The sequence below is a fragment of the Macaca fascicularis genome, chromosome X (genome assembly GCF_037993035.2).
Source record: "Macaca fascicularis isolate 582-1 chromosome X, T2T-MFA8v1.1".
Classification (NCBI taxonomy): Eukaryota; Metazoa; Chordata; class Mammalia; order Primates; family Cercopithecidae; genus Macaca; species Macaca fascicularis.
The window spans coordinates 23,263,439-23,281,965 of NC_088395.1; the positions used below are offsets into that span (position 1 = coordinate 23,263,439).

An 18,527-nucleotide genomic window follows, 5' to 3' on the forward strand; every position below is an offset into this window, starting at 1 on the left:
GGTGACTGCCTGCTAGCTCACGGCTGGCGCGCACACGCACACGCCCAACTTTGCCAAGCCGTCGGCGCCCCCCGGGCTCCCCCGCGCCCCCTGCGGCTCAACACGCTCGGAAACCTGTATCTCTCCTGGTCTGAGATAAGGTTCCCTCCACTCTCACACCTTCGCGTGTAGGGGAGGAGAGGGCGGAGTGAGGCAGAGAAGGGGGTTAACGCTACTGACTCCCTGGCCAGCCTTTCTCAAACACTCTACGCCCGCAGGGGCGCCCGCGCCAGCCACGCCGCACCAGGTCCCCCAGACCTGCTGGTGACGACAGACCGAGGAGGAGGAGGAGAAGGCAGGGCGAAGAACCGGGAGCCCGGGAGCCCCGGAGCCCAGGCGACCGACAGTTCCATCGACTGACCGTCATTATCAGCACTTTTATTACTAAAGGACTGGGTGGGGAGGTTGGGGGAGTGTGCAACAGAGCTGGCCAGCCCCAATCCACTCTGGAACGACCCTAAATTAGAGCCAGAGAGAAAGATTCTCCACGGATACCTTTTGAGTGGACGTGCTCCAGACACACACCCGGACCCCGTGGTCCCGCCGAAGCTGCAGTGTTGGGGGTATTTTAAACGGTTCTTATTTGGGAGGAGGCGTGATTTCCACGTTCGAGCGTCTTCGCTCCCCACCCCCTCTCGGCACCAGCCAGTGCGCGCCACCACCTGAGCCTGGCGAGAGCCGGGACGCACGCAGTCTTCAGCCTGCTCCTTTCTGCCTCTGGGGAGACTCGGCTCTGAGCGGGTCCGCCCGACGCCCGCCCCCTCCTCCCTCCGGAGAACTCTTTACTTTTTGTTTGGAAAATCGGGGCCATTTCTTTATTTATCTCTGGGTCTTCCCGGAGGAGGGCAAAGAAGGGGAGAGCTAGCTCAGCGGGCCGGGCCGGGGGAGGGGAGCGCGGGGAGGGGAGGGGACTGGGTGTAGCCTGGAATTCTCCGTCCTCGTGTTCCTAGGCTGGCGCGCAGAGTCTCCTGGCTATACCGCCGTCGCCGCTCCCCGTGCCACCCCGTCGTTGGCCTTGGGGGTCGGGTGAGTGGGGTCATGACGAGCCGCGGGGGCTGCCCCGGGCCCAGCCAGCGCTGAGAGGGGACGCGGCCGAGCGGCGCGGAGCCCCCCGGGCGGGGAGGCGGCGGGGGGTGGGGAGGGCGCACGCGGTAGGGCGGAGTGGGGGCGGCGCAGAGGCCGCCAAGCTGGGGGGCTCTCCGGGAGGGCGCGGCCGCGGGCAGGAGGGCGTGTCTCCGGCCCGAGGGGACCCTCCCGAGGCGTGGCGCGGGACTCCCCGATGGTGGTGCCGCGGCTCCGGGAGAGCTCAGGGTCTCGCCTCCGCCGCCGCCGCCGTCGCCGCCGCCGCGGGCGCCACTGCCGCCGCCGCCGCCGCCGCCGCCGCCGCCCGAACCCGCGCCGAGCGTGCGCCTCGCCCTCCTCCCGCGCCCGCTCTGCTCTAGGATGCTGCGGCAGGTTCTGCACAGGGGCTTGAGGACGTGTTTCTCCCGGCTCGGCCACTTCATTGCCAGTCACCCTGTCTTCTTCGCCTCGGCGCCGGTGCTCATCTCCATCCTGCTCGGCGCCAGCTTCAGCCGCTACCAGGTCGAGGAGAGCGTGGAGCACCTGCTGGCGCCCCAACACAGCCTGGCCAAGATCGAGCGCAACCTCGTTAACAGCCTCTTCCCGGTCAACCGCTCCAAGCACCGTCTCTACTCGGACCTGCAGACCCCCGGGCGCTACGGCCGGGTCATCGTCACCTCCTTCCAGAAAGCCAACATGCTGGACCAGCATCACACCGACCTGATCTTAAAGGTGAGAGGGGGGCGGGTGCGGGTAGACTCCACCAGCGCCGCGGCCGCGGTCGGGCTGGCTCTGCGCTGGGGTCCCGGCTGAGAGCGCCACCTCTCCTAGCCCAGGCAGCTGTCGCAGGGGCTCTCCTGCACCGCGCGCCCCAGGGCGGCCGACTGGAGCCTCCCAGCCTCCTGGACAGGGAGCGTCGGGGTCCGGGTCCAGCCCTGCCCGCGTCGCCTCTGCCGCCACCCCGCAGCTGCTGCAACAGTTGGGGCGGCGGCGGCCACAGTGCTGTGGTCGGTGCGCTTGTTTTGGTCGCAGTGGGCTTGGGGGTGGGGAGGCTTTGGGGTAACTGGGCCAGGAAGGAGCAGAATGAGAGAAGACATTCTGGAAAGTCCTACTAGAGAACAAAATACTATGCTTGGAGAGGATCCCGAGATACCCCTCCCTGTCCTGTTTTGTTTCTCCCTTTTTCTGGCCCCCCGGAGTGTTTGGGGAAAGGTTGTTGGTGGGGGAGGTTGGGAAAGGACAAAAGAATGTGAGGCGGAGGGGTGAGGAAAATGCCTCCCACCCACCCAGAAAGAAATGTGGTCTCTGGCGAGAACAGGGGGCTGCCCTGCTGCTCTCTTCTCTGGAGCGAGGTAGCCATCTCTATCTTCTAGGGTATGAAATTATGTTTGTAATTCGCAGTTACTTCGTCTTTCACCGTAGCTCCTCAAGAAATGCCAAAACTTTGGGAAAAGAAGGAACCGATCAATCCACTTTTATTTGGGTGCATCTGAGCGTGGGGGTGAGGGGCAAAGCCAGAAGGGTGAGAACAGAAGCCGGGCTGTGTGGCCCCGAGAAGAGCACAGGAAACCGAGCAGCTGGTTAGAGGGTGACACTCGCAGAAACCGGTTGTGCCATCAGCTTGAGGTGGGAATTTGATGTGGAAAGTGAGGTTAATGGTGGTAACTTTCAGGAAGTTCCTAAGAAAAGCCGAGGAGTGAGGACTAGAGATGGAAAAGTGGAGACCTCAGGAGAGAAAAGTAAAAATAGGTGAGAATGTTCCATCTGAATTCCTGATGGGGATTGTGGGGCTTGTTTACTTAAGGTTCTCCTTTGGGGAGGGCAGACAAGAACCAGTCCCAGCTGGGACTCTGGTGCAGAGGGATGGAAGGTGATGGTTTTGTGTGAGTCTCTAGTCCCGATCTGGTACTACAGGCTGGTTAGATTTCTAGTCTACTTATCCCAAGGGGGAGTCTGTTGGGAAACCTGGGGAACTCTTTCCTCTTGTTTTCCTCTACAGGTAATAGTTTGTCCCTAGAGACAAGCTAATTTTCATCCATTATTTCCCTACGTCTGTTTGTTGACATGTTATCAATCAGCAATTAGTAATGAGGGGAATCTGACTAGAGGCTCGATGGAATTAGGATCTTCCCACACTGAGTAGCTCATGATATTTTTAATGGCACACAAATCACACAGTTACTCATCAGAGAACCTTAATAACATTAATCCCGAGATGTTTGTTTTTCTCATGATTAGACTTCCAGCATCAAAGTGTTTTTTTTTTTTTTTTTTTTCTCAATACTTTAGTGACTATATTTTGGGACACAGATAAATACTGCTCCAAAAGCTTTCCCAAGAAAACACGTAGTAGATTCATCATGGGCACAAGGAAACTATAATTTAACCAGTTCTGACAGTTGGAAATGCCCCATCTTTTGATTGATGATCTACTAAATGATATTTCTCTTTTTGTGTTTTTTTAAGGTGATGTTTCCATTGGCTTTTTCCCCCCCTCACAAACCATCACACCACTGTGACAGGCAGTCACCAGTTACAGTCACTCTCAAGGTTAATGAGACATCAACAAGCGCATCAGATCTCTTTTCAGCTGGATTACTTCTTCCCTATTTGATTTTGATCAGTTCAGGACAGAAAACAGTGGGATAGGAGAAGGATGAGACTGGAGAGAGGGAGGCTTGTCTTTGCCTCCATATCTAAAGGGCAACTTTAAAGGACAATGGTCAAATCAGTGGATTGTTTTAAGAAGTGGGATGGTTTTTCATCTTCTAGGTGTCTGAGTAAAGTCAAAACCAAGCCTAATAGTGGTCCGAACTTATTTCTAGCTGATGACTCTCTGGTCAAGTGAGTTCATACAGCTTATAAAAACCCAGACTTACGAAACCAAGGGAATTAATTGTCTTCAATTTTAAATTATATATTTAATTTTTTCTTTCTGCATCCAGCCCCTACTTTTGGTAGGTATGGAGCCAGGGGACAGGAAGATGGACCTTCATTAGTCATGGTAATGTAAAGTGTGGGAGTAAGCACTTATTTTTTTTAATTTTTTTCCATTTAGAGACATGATGACTTGTCCTTTACAAAAGGTGTCAGGAGTGAAAGAATCACTGTTATTGTCGTTACTAGTGTTATTCTGATACTTCGTTACCGGCATCAAGGATAGCATTGACAGTTAACACTACACAACACCGAATGGTCCCTGCTGGTTTTATGGCGTCACATTTGAAATGAAGTGAAGTGGACAGATCATAAGCAGGTCTGAGGCTTTTTCAGACTCCAGTACAAAACTGAGGAGGTGACTTGTAGGATGGTGTAGGGTGTTGCTTCAAGCATGAAGAGTAGCCCCATTCTCTCCTCTTAGTGTTTTGGGATTGTACCTGTGCAGTGAAGGAGATCCTTCTTGCGATATTGGTCCCACTATTTGCTGACAAAAAAAAAAAACAGACTGGGAGGGAGTGATGACAGAAAACGAAAAGCCAGGTTGACATTTTTAAATGTAATTGAGAGTATTACAGAAAAATATCTGTGTTTGAAAATCCAGCTGATCTGGTTTGGAGGAGCTTTCTCGAATTTGCGCAAGTGATATGATTACCATACTCTGACCACTATAGTTGACCCCGCACTTTGAGGCATGACAGTGAGGCACACTGTGAGGCATGACTCCCCCTAGCATCGGTTTCCCCTGAGGGCTACAGGGCAAAGATGCAATATTAGGCAAAAGTGGGTAGGACCTGGTGGTGCTGATAAGGGCTCATGCAGTAATTTCTGAACCTCTTTAAATAAATGCTGCTCTTCAAACGTCTTCCTTTTCCTAGAAAATTAAATTTAGCTGATTATATCTTTTAACAGAAAATCTATGATGTTCATCTCAAAGCAAATTTCAAAGTAGGGCCTCACAAGCTTTTACAGATACGTTTCTTTGCGATCACCTAAAATGAAGTGTAAGTAGGTCCCTTTGATAACTGATGCAGGCTGTTAACAAAACAATTCTTGATTTATTCCAGAATCATCTCTGTAAAGTGAAGAATCAGTACAGCCCAGTACTTATGATAATGACATCATCTTTATAGGACTTTATAGGTTATAAACATACAGTATGTTTAAATACAGCAAATTAGGAAAAATGCTATATCCCGTTTTACATATGAGAAAACTACTTCTTAGAAGTTAAGTGACTTGTCCATGGGAAAAAAAACAAGGCTAGAACCAGGACTGGACTGGACCCAGGGTTTTGGACTCCAAGCCCAGTGTTCTTTTCATTATAATTTACTTTCATATGATACACTACTTGAATGATTTAAAATATACATTTTTGTTATCCAAATGAAGTACAGTTGACCAAAGTTTTATATCCCATCCCATCCAGTTGTTCTAATAGTGGTAATTGGATCATAAGAATATTTTTCTTGACTGATTCTGTCTAGTGTCAATTAAAATCCACATACAGAAACTCCAAATACCCAAAGTAAAGCATAAGATATTTATAATTAATAATATACAAGAATAAAAAGAAGATTTTATTGGAAAAAAAATCTCTGGATGATTGAATGTAGCTGCTTCCTGATTGAGTGCTGCTCATTGGTAGGGTCCAGGTTGATTGAACTTTAGTTCCTTACGCAGTCCCTGGCACGTAGTAGCTACTCAATAAATACTTGTTGAATAGACCTCCTTAGTTTACTCAGACATTTATGTGATGAGTTAAGGAAGATTCCATAAAAACGAATTTGAAATGTATTTGCATAGTGAGATTTTTATTTTTACAACTTTACATACAGTTTCTAGGATTCTTTGTTTGCAAGATATCATTCTTCCCTCCTTGATAACCTCTGTAGTCATATCAAAGCATATTTCAGTTTGAAAATTGGGTAGGGGCATTCATTGCCTTTGTACAAAGTCCTCTTCTTCAGGGGAAGCTCAGAATGGTTTATTCCAAACCACGGGAAGGACATATCGTCACTTAGCAAACATTCTTCCATTTACTAGGAGATCTCATTTCTTTCAAATATCAAGTTTCTGTTTTATTTAAACCTTTTATGTTTAAATACATTAAATAGAATTAAGTTGCAGACAAGATTAATAAAATCTAACTTCAAGTTATTTACTTCAGACTTTCCAAGAAGGGCAGCATAACTGCTAGCTCAGGGTCACAAAGACTGGGTAGCTAGATCAAGATCATAGTTTTTCCAAATACTGTCTCCACACTTTCAATCATTATGGGAATCACCATCATTTCTTCCTCTACAATCTAAGGATCAGCAAATTTCAGCCTATTTTTGAACGTAGATTGACTTTTTACAGTTTTGAAAGATTATAAACACAACAAAACTAAAACCAAGAAGGCTATATAGCAGAGACTGTGGCTCACAAAGCCTGAGAGATTTGCTCTCTTTATGTTAAAGGTTCCTATGTTGTATTCTAAAATTTCATTACTAGAGCACTTTCAAGAAGTTAATACTGTTAACCTGTATGGCAGTAGTTCTCAACTGGGGCTGACTGTGCACACACCCAGGGGACATCTGGCAATGTCTGGAGACATTTTTGGTTGTCACAACTTGGGGAAGGGGCTTGTGCTACTGGCACCTAGTGGGTAGAGGCCAGGTTTGCAGCTAAACATCCTGGATGCACAGCATAGCCCCCACAACAAAAAATTATCCAACCCCAAATGTTAATAGTGCCAAGGTGGAGAAACTCTCTGCCTTGCATGTTTCTTTTGTTTTTTAAAGATTCTTTTTTGCTACATTGATTATATAAAATGAAAAAATGCCAAAGAAAAGTTCATAGAACTCTGGGGACAAATATTATGACCTCTGAAGTGATGCTCTCTTGGGCAGTTGAGCAGAGACCAGATTTTCCAGATTTTCCCCAAAATGCAGTTCCCTCGCTCTCTTCGATACTCTGTCCCTTCAGGTCTAAATCCCACCTGCTGTAGAAGAGCCCAAGAAACTGAATACAGTATAACTGCTTGAATGACAAAGTGGCTAAGTTGACACTGGCTTTTGAGACTTGTCAGTTACTAGAGTGCCCATTATTTGCATGCCTTAAGCATCAGTCGGTAGCAGTTGCCCACTTAGGTTGGGCTTCTTCTCACTGTGTAAGACCCCACTGTGAGCAGTGACCTGATGAGGCAGGAGGCAGTGCTTTGTTGCCTATTCCAGCCTCTGCTTTTCCAAGTATAAAATGACAATAGAAGAGCTTGCATCTAAGAAACACGGAATCAAAGAACCTTGGGTTTAGAAGGCACCTTAAAGGTCATCTCCACAAAGGCTAATGCTAGAATCTTCTCTTAGCATCTCAGGGTGCTTTGTTTGGTGACAGGTACTATGAAGCCTTGGGCAGTGCAGTCCCTTCTGGTGAGTTATCCAAGTGGCAGATACTCTTAGAAAAGATTGAGCCTGGGCCTGAAAGGGCAGCATTTGTGCATTTGCTGGGTCAATTGACTTTTACTCTTTATTTTTGTACTAGGGGAAAATTAAGGAGAGACTGAGATAGGTTTTCATTCTCCTTTCATTTCATAGGTAGTGTATCCAAATAATCTGAGCACAATCTCATCCTGGGGTTGTCTGACTTTTTTTTTTTTTTTTTGAGATGGAGTCTCTCTCTGTTGCCCAGGCTGGAGCGCAGTGGCGCAATCTCAGCTCATTGCAAGCTCCGCCTCCCGGGTTCACGCCATTCTCCTGCCTCAGCCTCCCGAGTAGCTGGGACTACAGGCACCCACCAATACGCCCGGCTAATTTTTTGTATTTTTAGTAGACACGGGGTTTCACCGTGTTAGCCAGGATGGTCTCGATCTCCTGACCTCGTGATCTGCCTGCCTCGGCCTCCCAAAGTGCTGGGATTACAGGCGTGAGCCACCGCGCTCGGCCATGTCTGACTTTTAAGTACCTTTCATTTGTGTGATTAGTATGTCAAATGCCCTCTTGTCTCATTGAGATTTGGGGAGCAATCTTTCAATTCTCCATTTAGGTACACATTTGAGACAAACTTTGGTTAAACTGAAATTTAGATATAAAGCCCCAGTGGGAGAGGAAGCCCACCTTTGTAATGACTCATGACATCTTGATAGATGCCATATTAGAGTTAGAGAAGGATGATTATATTTTAAATGGCCACAAAAACTGTGCCACTCAGGATTCACCAGACCTATAAACCTCACAGGACAGTCAAACACTGAACTCTGGTGACTCCTTGTAAATATGAGAAGGAGGAATAAGCTAACAGAAGTTATTTGTTTTCTACCTGAGTGGTTCCAGTCCCTTGGCACAAGAGACAGGGAAATGTGAGATGCTGGTGAGCTGATCAACTTTGACTTTGTGAGATGTGCCATCTGGTACCTGATTTCGGGGCTCAGTGTGAGCCCCAAGTGATACTTGAGATAGGCTTAAAGCAGACCTTTGAAGTCACCTGCTTGATAGCACATCACAGCAAGCAGGCCTGTCTGCAGCGCTGCCTGTGTCTCCGCCACATACCCGGAAGGCCACAGAACTACCAAGGAATCCTGCCAGACTGATTTAATGACCAGCAGGGGAGGTGAGTAATCTCTAACCTTTAAAAAGGAAATCAACACCAGTTGTTATTTCTTACGGGAAGCCCTGAATAATATGTTGTGCTTGCAACTTCTGAGTTCATATTTTGAACAAAAGGAGGCAGTGAGGACATAGAAAAAGCTCTTTTTATCTTCTTGCTCTCTAAGAAATCCTCTTGAGAATATTGTTTCTGCTATTTTGAAAGATCCCCATTGTTAGGTCGTCCACTTTAGGTTTAATTCATAGGCTTCAAGTACAGTTAAGATGATTTATTTAAGTGCAGTCAGGTATCTTGGGAGGTGATATCAGAAAAGGCTGATAGGGGAGTGGGGAAGTAAAACAGTGAGTAGCAGGAAGCCAATCAAGAGAGTATTATTAAGCAAGTGTCTACTGTGGGCAACTGGGGCTCAGTCTCACTAGGGAATTCTGGGAGACACTGTAGAATGTGTTGGAGAAATCTCAATTGTGGATAAAGAAGCTGAATATTTTTTCCCCAACTCCAGCCATCATCGGTTAATTCAACTGCATTTAGGAGCATTACGTTTCTGGCATTTTTTTTTTTTTTTTTTTTTTTTTTTGAGACGGAGTCTTGCTCTGTCGCCCAGGCTGGGGTGCAGTGGCCGGATCTCAGCTCACTGCAAGCTCCACCTCCCGGGTTTACGCCATTCTCCTGCCTCAGCCTCCTGAGTAGCTGGGACTACAGGCGCCCGCCACCTCGCCCGGCTAGTTTTTTGTATTTTTTAGTAGAGATGGGGTTTCACCGTGTTAGCCAGGATGGTCTCGATCTCCTGACCTCGTGATCCACCCGTCTCGGCCTCCCAAAGTGCTGGGATTACAGGCTTGAGCCACCGCGCCCGGCCTTTTCTGGCATTTTCATATCCTGTGTTTCTCTATATAATTTTTTTTTTTTTAAGAGAATTGGGTACAGAGCTACAGGTGTTTGTAGCAAGCAACCTTAGCATGGAGAAGTGAGTGTGAGCTGAGACTATATGGGTGGGACCCTGAGAGCATCTGCCCTAAGGGTCTTATATTCATCTAGAGTTATACATCTAGAGATTTAGGGCCCTGTTTCTAGGGAATGGATATTCATCCCTTTACTCAACAAGATGGCTATGACCCTGTCTCTTTAAAGCTTACAGTTAAGAATCATCCAGCATAGCTATTTAGTTATTCTCAAGTTTGACAAGTGCCAGTGGATGCTGGTAAAGATGATTCCAAACAGGGCCTAGACACCAACAGGATGTGTGGTTTTAGATGCCAAACCTCCACATTTGAGAGGCACATATTCATTCTCACCTTTATGAATACAGAAGTCTGCAGACGCCATCTTCACACATTTACTTCTGTTGTTCTCCCTAAAAGTGCCCTCCCTCTTCTCTTTAAGGACCAGTTCACATGCCTCTTACTTCATGAGGCTTTCTCAGATTCATGGCTTCTTCTCACCCTTAAATCTATTGGGCTTTCATTCTTATCCACATTCTTTAATGCGGAGCTGTAGACTCTTATGTAATTTGCTGTATTGTCATGTGATAGTTTCTCTTAAGCAAGATAACGAACTCTTCAGGGGCAGGAACAATGTCTGAAACTGCCACATCTCTCCTAGAGCCTAGCATAATGTGGAGTGTGCAGCAGGTGCTTCATAAATTGTTACTGGTTGATAGCTTATAAGATGGAAAATGTGCTCTCCCTCCCTATTGATTTATTTTGGTCAAATATAATTTTGCCTGGTAGCATGACCATGTGATTTCTTTTGCTCTATATTCATTTTTCATCCTTGACAAATCTTGGTTTCAAACTTGTCAATAAGCAATAAGCATCCATTCTGTTTCCAGATCTGCTGCCATTTATATAAGGAGAAATTCTTTGAAAACCAAATATCTGATGACCTTCTCTGGTCCAAGTACAGTTTGGGAGGGTATAAACTTGACCTCAGTCCCCATTCAGTGGTCCATTTCCATGTGGGAGGGTGGAGCCCTGTGCAGTTCCCAGTGAGCAACCTGGAAATCGGGTCCCCACACTACACATTCCCTTATTTACTTGAAGCAAAGTCTCAAAACATTGGCCACACCCATACTCAAATGTAAATAGGACACACACTTAAAAGAAATCAAGGACAAGTGGTTTTTCTGACCATAGCACCAGTGTTCAAGAGATCACCATTCTGATGTTGCTCATTCCCACTCTCCTTAAAAATTAGCCCAGAGTAACATAAAGAATTGTTCTAAAAGACAAACTCAAAGAAAATGATACTGGTACAAAATCAGCACATTTCTGTGAGTTTAATGGAAACACTAGAACTGCTAATTTTTCAGCGTGGAAGATACAGATTCCTTTACCCATTCTTCCATGAGGCTCTCCTGCTGTGACTAAAACCATGGCTTTGTCAATTCTTTCTAATTGTCTCAAGAAAAAAAATGCATCTCTGCTATAGAGCTGTCATTATAAATGCTCAAGAACATTTTGTGATATTTATACCTTAATTGTGTGAGGGTTGAGTTGTTGGATTTTGTTTTCGTTCTTGTGGTATAGGCAAGTAGTCATACTGAGTAAAGATTGTTTCATTGCTCTCAGACTTTTTAACATGCATACACATCACCTAGGCATCTTGCTAAAATACAGACTAATTCAGAGGGTCTGGGGTGGGACCTGCAAGTCTGCATTTCTAACAAGATCTGAGGTGATGTTGATGCTACAGATCAGCAGAACACACTTTGAGTAGCAAGGCTCAAATTTAACTGTTGTAAACAGAAAACTGGATTTAGAATCAGGAAAGCCAGGCTCAAGTCCCAGTTCTCCTAAGTATGTATCTTTGGGCAAGTCACCTAACCTCCCTGAGAAACAGGTTCCTTATTTGCACTGGGTGTAATAGCATCTCCATCACCCACTTAAGGTAAAGACAGAATGAGATAAAGTATGTGAAGGCACTGTGTAACCATAGCCTTCTGTAAGGTGTGTTATCATTATTACTATTTACTTTGAAAATGACTGCTATTTCCTCACATGTGCCAGCTCTTTCAAAGCCATTATTGCCTGTTGAGTAAATACACATGTAGCCACTTTTTTTTCTTTGATCCAACAGGCAATAATGGGTGCTCAATCTACATTCAATACTCATATTGCCAATTTGTTGGTCTTTAATGACTCCATCTGAGTCATTACAGACAATTGGATTCATCCTACTGCTGAGCATGCAGCTCCTCTTCCTGCAGAAAGTTCTTAGGCAGGCAGAGCTGCAGATGGGGATGGGTGCATTGCATTCCAGCACACCAACGTGGTTTCTCTGGGCTCAGAACCTCCTCTTCATGCCTGATGGGGCTTTGCACACAAAAAAAGCCTTTACTTCCTGCCCAGGGAAGTGCCTTTTGAATTAAAATTTCTGAGAGGCTGCCTGCTCTGGTTTCAGGGCTCTTCTCACCACATCTCACAGCACAGCATGCCAGAGAGGGATTCTCCAGTAATTTAGGTGAGAACGTTGATCATTCTCCTCTCTTACTGAATTTACATGACTACAGTGTTTCCCTGGGAAATCTTGTCCACATAAGTAGACCTGCAAGCACTTCACAGGGAAGAGTGTCATCAGAATTGCCAGAGATCAGGAGCGCCAGGCAAAGTGATAATTGTAAAGCCCTTTGAAACTGGAATGTTGCAAAATTTTGCTGACTGTGAATTTTGATCATTTAGTTCAGTGTGCTTCCCCACCTACCCCTTTAGAAAATTTCTTTTTATAGGATCCTAAAAGAAATTCACAATTATTCAGGCTCCACATCAAATCCACCAAAGAAGATTCCTCTGCCTATCTGGTTCTCTATCCGTAATCTCTTCAAACAAAATTAACCTCTGTGTAAGTGAGGGTTAGCAGTACTTCTCAAACTTTGTGCTTCTAAATTCCCTGGGAATTTCAGCATGCAGATTCTGATTCAGTAGGTCTGAGGCAGTAGCCCTGACATTCTGCACTTCCAGCAAGCACCCAGGGATGTTGATGCTACTGGTCTGCAGACCACACTTTGAGTAGAGCAGTGGATTAGTGGATCTAAGGAACCCTGCTGAACCTTTGTATATCCTGACTACTCAGTTCAATTTAATTGCCTCTATAAGCTAAAGTAGTGGCTCTCCAACCTGAGCAGATAGCCATTGGAGAACTTGTTCAAAACAGATTGTGGTCTCCACCCCACAGAGTTTCTGAGTCAGTAGGTCTGGGGTGGAGTCTGAGAGTTTGCATTTATAACAGGTTCACAAGGTGATGCTGTTCTTGCTGGTCCAGGGACCACACTTTCAGAACCACTGCTATAAAGTATCCTAGAAATTAGCTACCAGGACTGCTTCCAAAAATGCAGTCTCTCTCTGTGGAATCTGGCCAATAAGATACAAGCAGAATGAAAAAGTTGTTTGCTCAGCACTTAATTCTGAATGATGCTGTAATAGGTCTTCTACAAAGGGTATTACATAAATCTGAATATTTGAAGTTTGCACTGTAGGGCAAGCATGTTGAACATAGGGCCATACTCCACTGCCTGTCTCCTGGTGTTGGAGTTCAGGAGAAAGGGGCTGAGTAGAGGAAAGGACACCCTGAGATGGAGGAAGAGAGATACACCTCCCCCTCAGTACACACACACCATGGGTGTTGTTGCTACCATCTCCACATATGGGATTGCCAAAGCTTTCATTCTTCCAAAGACTTCCCATATGGGGTCATCTGCCATTTGTCTTTTCCAGAACTTTCTTTATAGCAAACCAGATGGTATAGCAGGCACAAATAGGAGCTACATGCTGCATTTCTGAGACAGGCTCCTAGTACCGTGGTTCTGTTAAAGAAAAAGTTACTCAGAACCCTTGGTAAAGAATGGTAAGGCAGAGTTTATTCAGCAGGAGCCACTGACATAGTATAGAGACTACTGCAGTGGGGTTTTGCAGTAGGGGAGAGATCCGACCCACTCTGAATATGACAAGGAAGAGTGGGAATTTATAGCCAAGGAGCAGGGTGGGATCAGTGGATAGAACATTATTAAAAGGAAACATCACGGGGAAGGGGCAGATTCTGGCTAAACCAATCTGACAGGATTCTTGCTGAAAGCTGGCCAGGATGATCAGATATCATCTGAGAGATGGTCAGAGATAAAGAATTTGGTCAGATATCTAGAATGATCAGATACAAAGGGTGGGGGATTATGGTTAAATGGATTTAGCAGAAGTCTTGCTAAAATTGTATGATGTAAAGACAGAAAAGGAAATCTGAATGCTGAGGGTTAGTTGAGAAGAAGGTTCAGAGGAGCCAGACTAGAGTTTGGTAAAGGAGAGTCGTTGTCAGTTGTCAGAGGTGAGGTGTCCACAGGGAGGGCCCTGGCAGCTAATATTCAGTGTCAATTACTATTTGATGTCAAGTGCTGTCAGAGAGAGGTGACAGTTGCAACCAAAATTCAGTGGATACCAGTTTGGGCAGAGTGGAAAAAGCGTTGCTTTAGACCCCAAAGTTTTGTGTTTGAGGTTGTGAACTATTAATGTGTCCTTGATCAAGTCACTTAACCTCTCTGGGAGGTCTCAATCTCTTCATCCATACAATGGGATCAGCAATATTATCATTGTGAAATCTACCCAGTGTTCTCCATTAACAAATGCTTACTCTCCAGGAGAATGGACTTGCCAGAGCACGATTCTGAAACTTTATCCTAGGTTCTTTCCCATTTCAGCCCCATTCAGCCTTTCTGCCTTATCTAAGAGTTGGTGGGGGGAGAGTCAACAGGGGTCAGGGATTCAAATAAATCAATTTGAAGCACTACAGCCAGGGAAGGGAATGGAAGACAGGAAAAAACTATACCACTAGAGAAATACTTGTGAAGGTCACAGGTCTACTAAACGACTGAGATTTCATTGGAAGATTATATAGCAATTTCCCCTTACCACACTTTACTACCACATCAGCAGAGCTCCAGTTTAATAATAGTGGATTACAGCTGAAAGAACAAAAAGACACAGACCCTTTCTGAGGAGAAGTATGTGGGGAAATCCAACGTCAACAAAGACAAAAACAAGGACAGTAGAGAAAATTAAAGCTTCTGGTACCAATAGCTACAACAAACATTAAATACATTCTGACCCCTAGATTAACATAAATCTTCCTTGTAAAGTCCTATTATCTTAGTTCCTATTAACTGATATAACATGTCTAGCCTTGAAGAAAAAATTACAAGGCAAGCCAAAATAAAATGCATATAGTCTGAAGAGACAAAGGAAACATCAAAACCAGACTCAGATATGGGAATTTAAATTCAATACCAGACAGAGAATTTAAAGTAACTATGATGGCCAGGCAAGGTGGCTCATGCCTATAATCCTGGCACTTTGGGAGGCCGAGGTGGAAGGATAGCTTGAGGCCAGGAGTTCATAACCAGCCTGGGCAACATAGCAAGACCCCGTCTCTACAAAAAAAAATTTAAAAATATTAACAGGGCATCGTGGTACATGCCTGTAGTCCTAGATTCTTGGGAAGCTGAGACAGGAGGGTCATTTGAGACCAGGAGTTCAAGGCTGCAGTGAGCTTTGATCACGCCACTATACTCCAGCCTGGGTAATAGAGTGAGATCCTGTCTCAAAAAAATAAAGTAACAATGATTAATATGTTAAGGGCTTTAGTGGAAAAAGTAGACAACAAGACCACATGGGTAGTGTAAGCAGAGAAATGGAAACTCTCAGGATGAATCAAAAGGAAATGCTAGAGATAAACACTGTAACAGAAATGAAGAAAGGCTTTGATGAACTCATCAGTAGCCTTAACTGCCAAGGAAAGAATCAGTGAGCTTGAATATAGGGCAATAGAAACGTCACAAACCGAAATACAAAGAGTTAAAAGAGGAAAAAAAACCCAAACGGAACATCTAAAAATTGTGAGACAGTGTTATCAAAATATATGACATACACATAATTGGAATACCAGAAGAAGAATGAAGCAGAAGACTTTTGAAGTAACAATGGCCAAACACTTTCCAAAATTAAAGACACCAAACCACAGATCCAGGTAGCTCAAAGAACACCAAGACAGATAAGTACTCATAAAACCACACTTAGGTGTATCATAATCAAACTACAGAAAACCAAAAACAAAGAGGAAATCTTGAAAGACGCCAGAGTTGGGGGAACACCTTATATAGAGAGGAACAGAAGATAAGAATTACATTAGAGTTATCAGAGAAAAAAATTGCAAGGAGAGAATGAAGATAAATAGTTAAAGGGTTAAAAGAAAAAAAAATCAACCTAAAATCCAATATCCAGCAAAATTATGCTTCAAAGTGAAGGAGATATAAAGACTTGCTCAGACAGAAACAGTGAATTCATCGCCAGCAGTCTTGTCCCACAAAAAGTGTTATAAGAAGTTGTTCAAGAAAAAGGAAAATTATATAGGTCAGAAACTCAGATCTATATAAAAAAGAGTATTAGAGAAGGAATAAATGAAGCTGAAGTAAAATATTTTTATTTTTCTTACTCTTAATTGATCTGAAACAACTTCATTTAAATCAATAATAGTAACAATATATTGGATGATTATAACATGGATAAGTGAAATGAATGGCAGCCATGTCACAAAGCATGTGAGGGAGGAATTGGGAATACCCTGTTATAACTGCACCACATATAAACCAGTATTATTTAAAGGTGAACTTAAATTAGGTATAAATGTGTATTGTAAGTGCTATGGCAACCACTAAATTTTTTTGTGAAGAAGTAAAATTGATATACTAACAGAGGAGATAAAATGCTCAATTAAAACCAGAGAAGGCAGAAAAAGAGGAGGTAAAAAAAAAACAAGAACAAATGCCAAAAAAAAAAAAAAAACACAAAACAGAGAACAGTTACCACCATGGTAGATATAATAGATACTAATTCTATCAATAATCACTTTAAGTGTGAATGGTATAAATATGCCAAGTAAAAGATGATGACTGTCAAAGTGGATAATGAAAAAAAGAGACCTAACTCTATATTGTCTATAAGAAACCCACTTTAAATATAAAGAGTCATACAGTTAAAAGTAAAGGGATGGAGAAAGATATACCATGCTAATACTGCTAACCAAGAGAAAGCTAGAGTAGCTATGTTCATTTCAGATGAAGCTAACATCAGAACAAGAACAATTATCAGGAATAAAGAGGGGTATTACCTAATTATAAAGAGATCAATCCTCCAAGAAGATACAACAATCCTAAATATGTATGTATTTAACAACAGAGCATCAAAATACATGAGGCAGGAACTGATAGAGCTGAAAGGAGAAATAGACAAATCCATTATTATAGTTGGAGACTTCAGCATTCCTCTGTCAGTAATTGATTTAAAAAAAAAACAGGCAGAAAATAAGTAAGGATATAGATGATCAAGACAGAGTAAGGGACAGCATGTCTACTACTCTGGGAAGATTCATGATCCAACTCTAATAAGGGTACCTGTTGCAGAGTGGAGGGGTTAAATTAGAGAATCAAGACACTGGAGATAGGGAGACGCCTTTTGTGCACCCAAGGAGCTGTTGTAAGTCTGCAGGCAGAAGGCTTGGAATAGAAGAGCTGTAGAAAGAGAAGAAAGGACATAGATCAGACCACCATTTCCCAAAATGTGTTCTAGGAAAGCTCCCTTTAGTGCTGTTAATAAAAAAAAAAAAAAAAATGAGCTCTGTGGCCAAATAACTTTGGCAAACAATAGATGTGGTACCCCCATATCAGATCCTCATATTGCATGCACATTATCATAGTAAAGGCTCTAAAAAGTTCCTCTGTAAAGAAACCTATTTAAGTCTGTCCAGTTTGGCATTTCTCAAATCTATTTGATATGAATATTTTTTACTTTTTTGGTGGCCCCTATCAACATCCCAAGAATCTAATGTGCTTCAGAACATACACTAAAAATACCAGCCCAAAGATTGGGAGATAGAATTAATAAGACTTGAAGATCATTGGCTCTGGGAGTCATCAAAGGGAAAAGGGTGACGTTGGCTTAGAAGTTTCCCAGCTGGGTGAGTAGAAAGAGGATGATACTGTGTTAACCATTACAGGAAACAGGTGGAAGAACAAATTTGGAGAAAAGGATTCAGCTGTTGTATATATGCCAGTTGAAATACTCCCATAGCATTTATTTGCAAATCTTCAGGAGGCAGATGGAAATTAAGATCTGGAGTTTGAAGAAAAGGTGAAGTGTTGATGTGAACTGGTGATTGGTCTGTGTAAAGGTGACAAGTCAAACCATGGAGGTGGAATTCATTGCCTGTGAAGAATATATTCTGTTATAACAAGATCAGAAGTGCCAAGGACCATCTTGAGTAACATCAAATTTACAAATAGGCAAAGGTAGAGAAGTCAGATAGAAGAATACTGAGAAAACTAGGTCGAAAGATAGCAGGAGAGGAAAGAGTTGAGTCATGTATTCGTTATGGGAGAAAGAAAGGGTTTCAGTCAAACTACAAATATTTACTGAGTACCTTTGTTTGCCGGGCATATAGTAGAGGATGCAGCAGTGAAGAAAGCATGCTCATGCCTTACCAGAGCCTACTGGATTCCCATGAAATTACGGATTCCATTTTCATGGGACTCCAGTAGGCTCTGTCTACTTTTCCTATCCTGATTCAAATGGGATGTCAGTATGACAACTCCTATGATTTGCCATGAATGGGAAACCAAGTGCCATCTTCAAAATTTCAGGTCTTAAATCTATAGGAGGAAGCCAACATCATTTTGGAGCCATGAATATTGTCCAAACTCCATCTGTTGCTCAGAATGGAATTTCGGGGGAATCATTGGACAGTATGGCTCAGCAGACTCCTGTAGGTAATGCTGCTGTATCCTCAGTTGACTCACTATGTTCACACAAAAGATGTTGGACAACTTATACAATTTTACTTCATCGTTTGCTGTCTCTCAGGCCCAG

At 43.9% G+C, this 18,527-nt stretch overlaps 1 protein-coding gene across 3 annotated transcripts in view; it reads left to right on the top strand.

Moving 5' to 3' along the window:
* Positions 1-293: 293 nt before the first annotated feature.
* Positions 294-18,527, top strand: part of PTCHD1 (patched domain containing 1) — a 62,206-nt gene continuing 43,972 nt past the window's right edge. The window contains exons 1-3 of one of the 3 annotated variants that reach the window (XM_065538500.2): positions 294-780; positions 990-1,065; positions 1,482-1,833. In XM_065538500.2, coding sequence (XP_065394572.1) covers positions 1,483-1,833 — 351 coding nt within the window. In that variant the 5' untranslated portion in view covers positions 294-780; positions 990-1,065; position 1,482. Of the gene's footprint in view, positions 1,066-1,391; positions 1,834-18,527 lie in introns of those variants that run through there. The other 2 variants (XM_045383591.3, XM_065538499.2) reach the window with 2 other exon arrangements.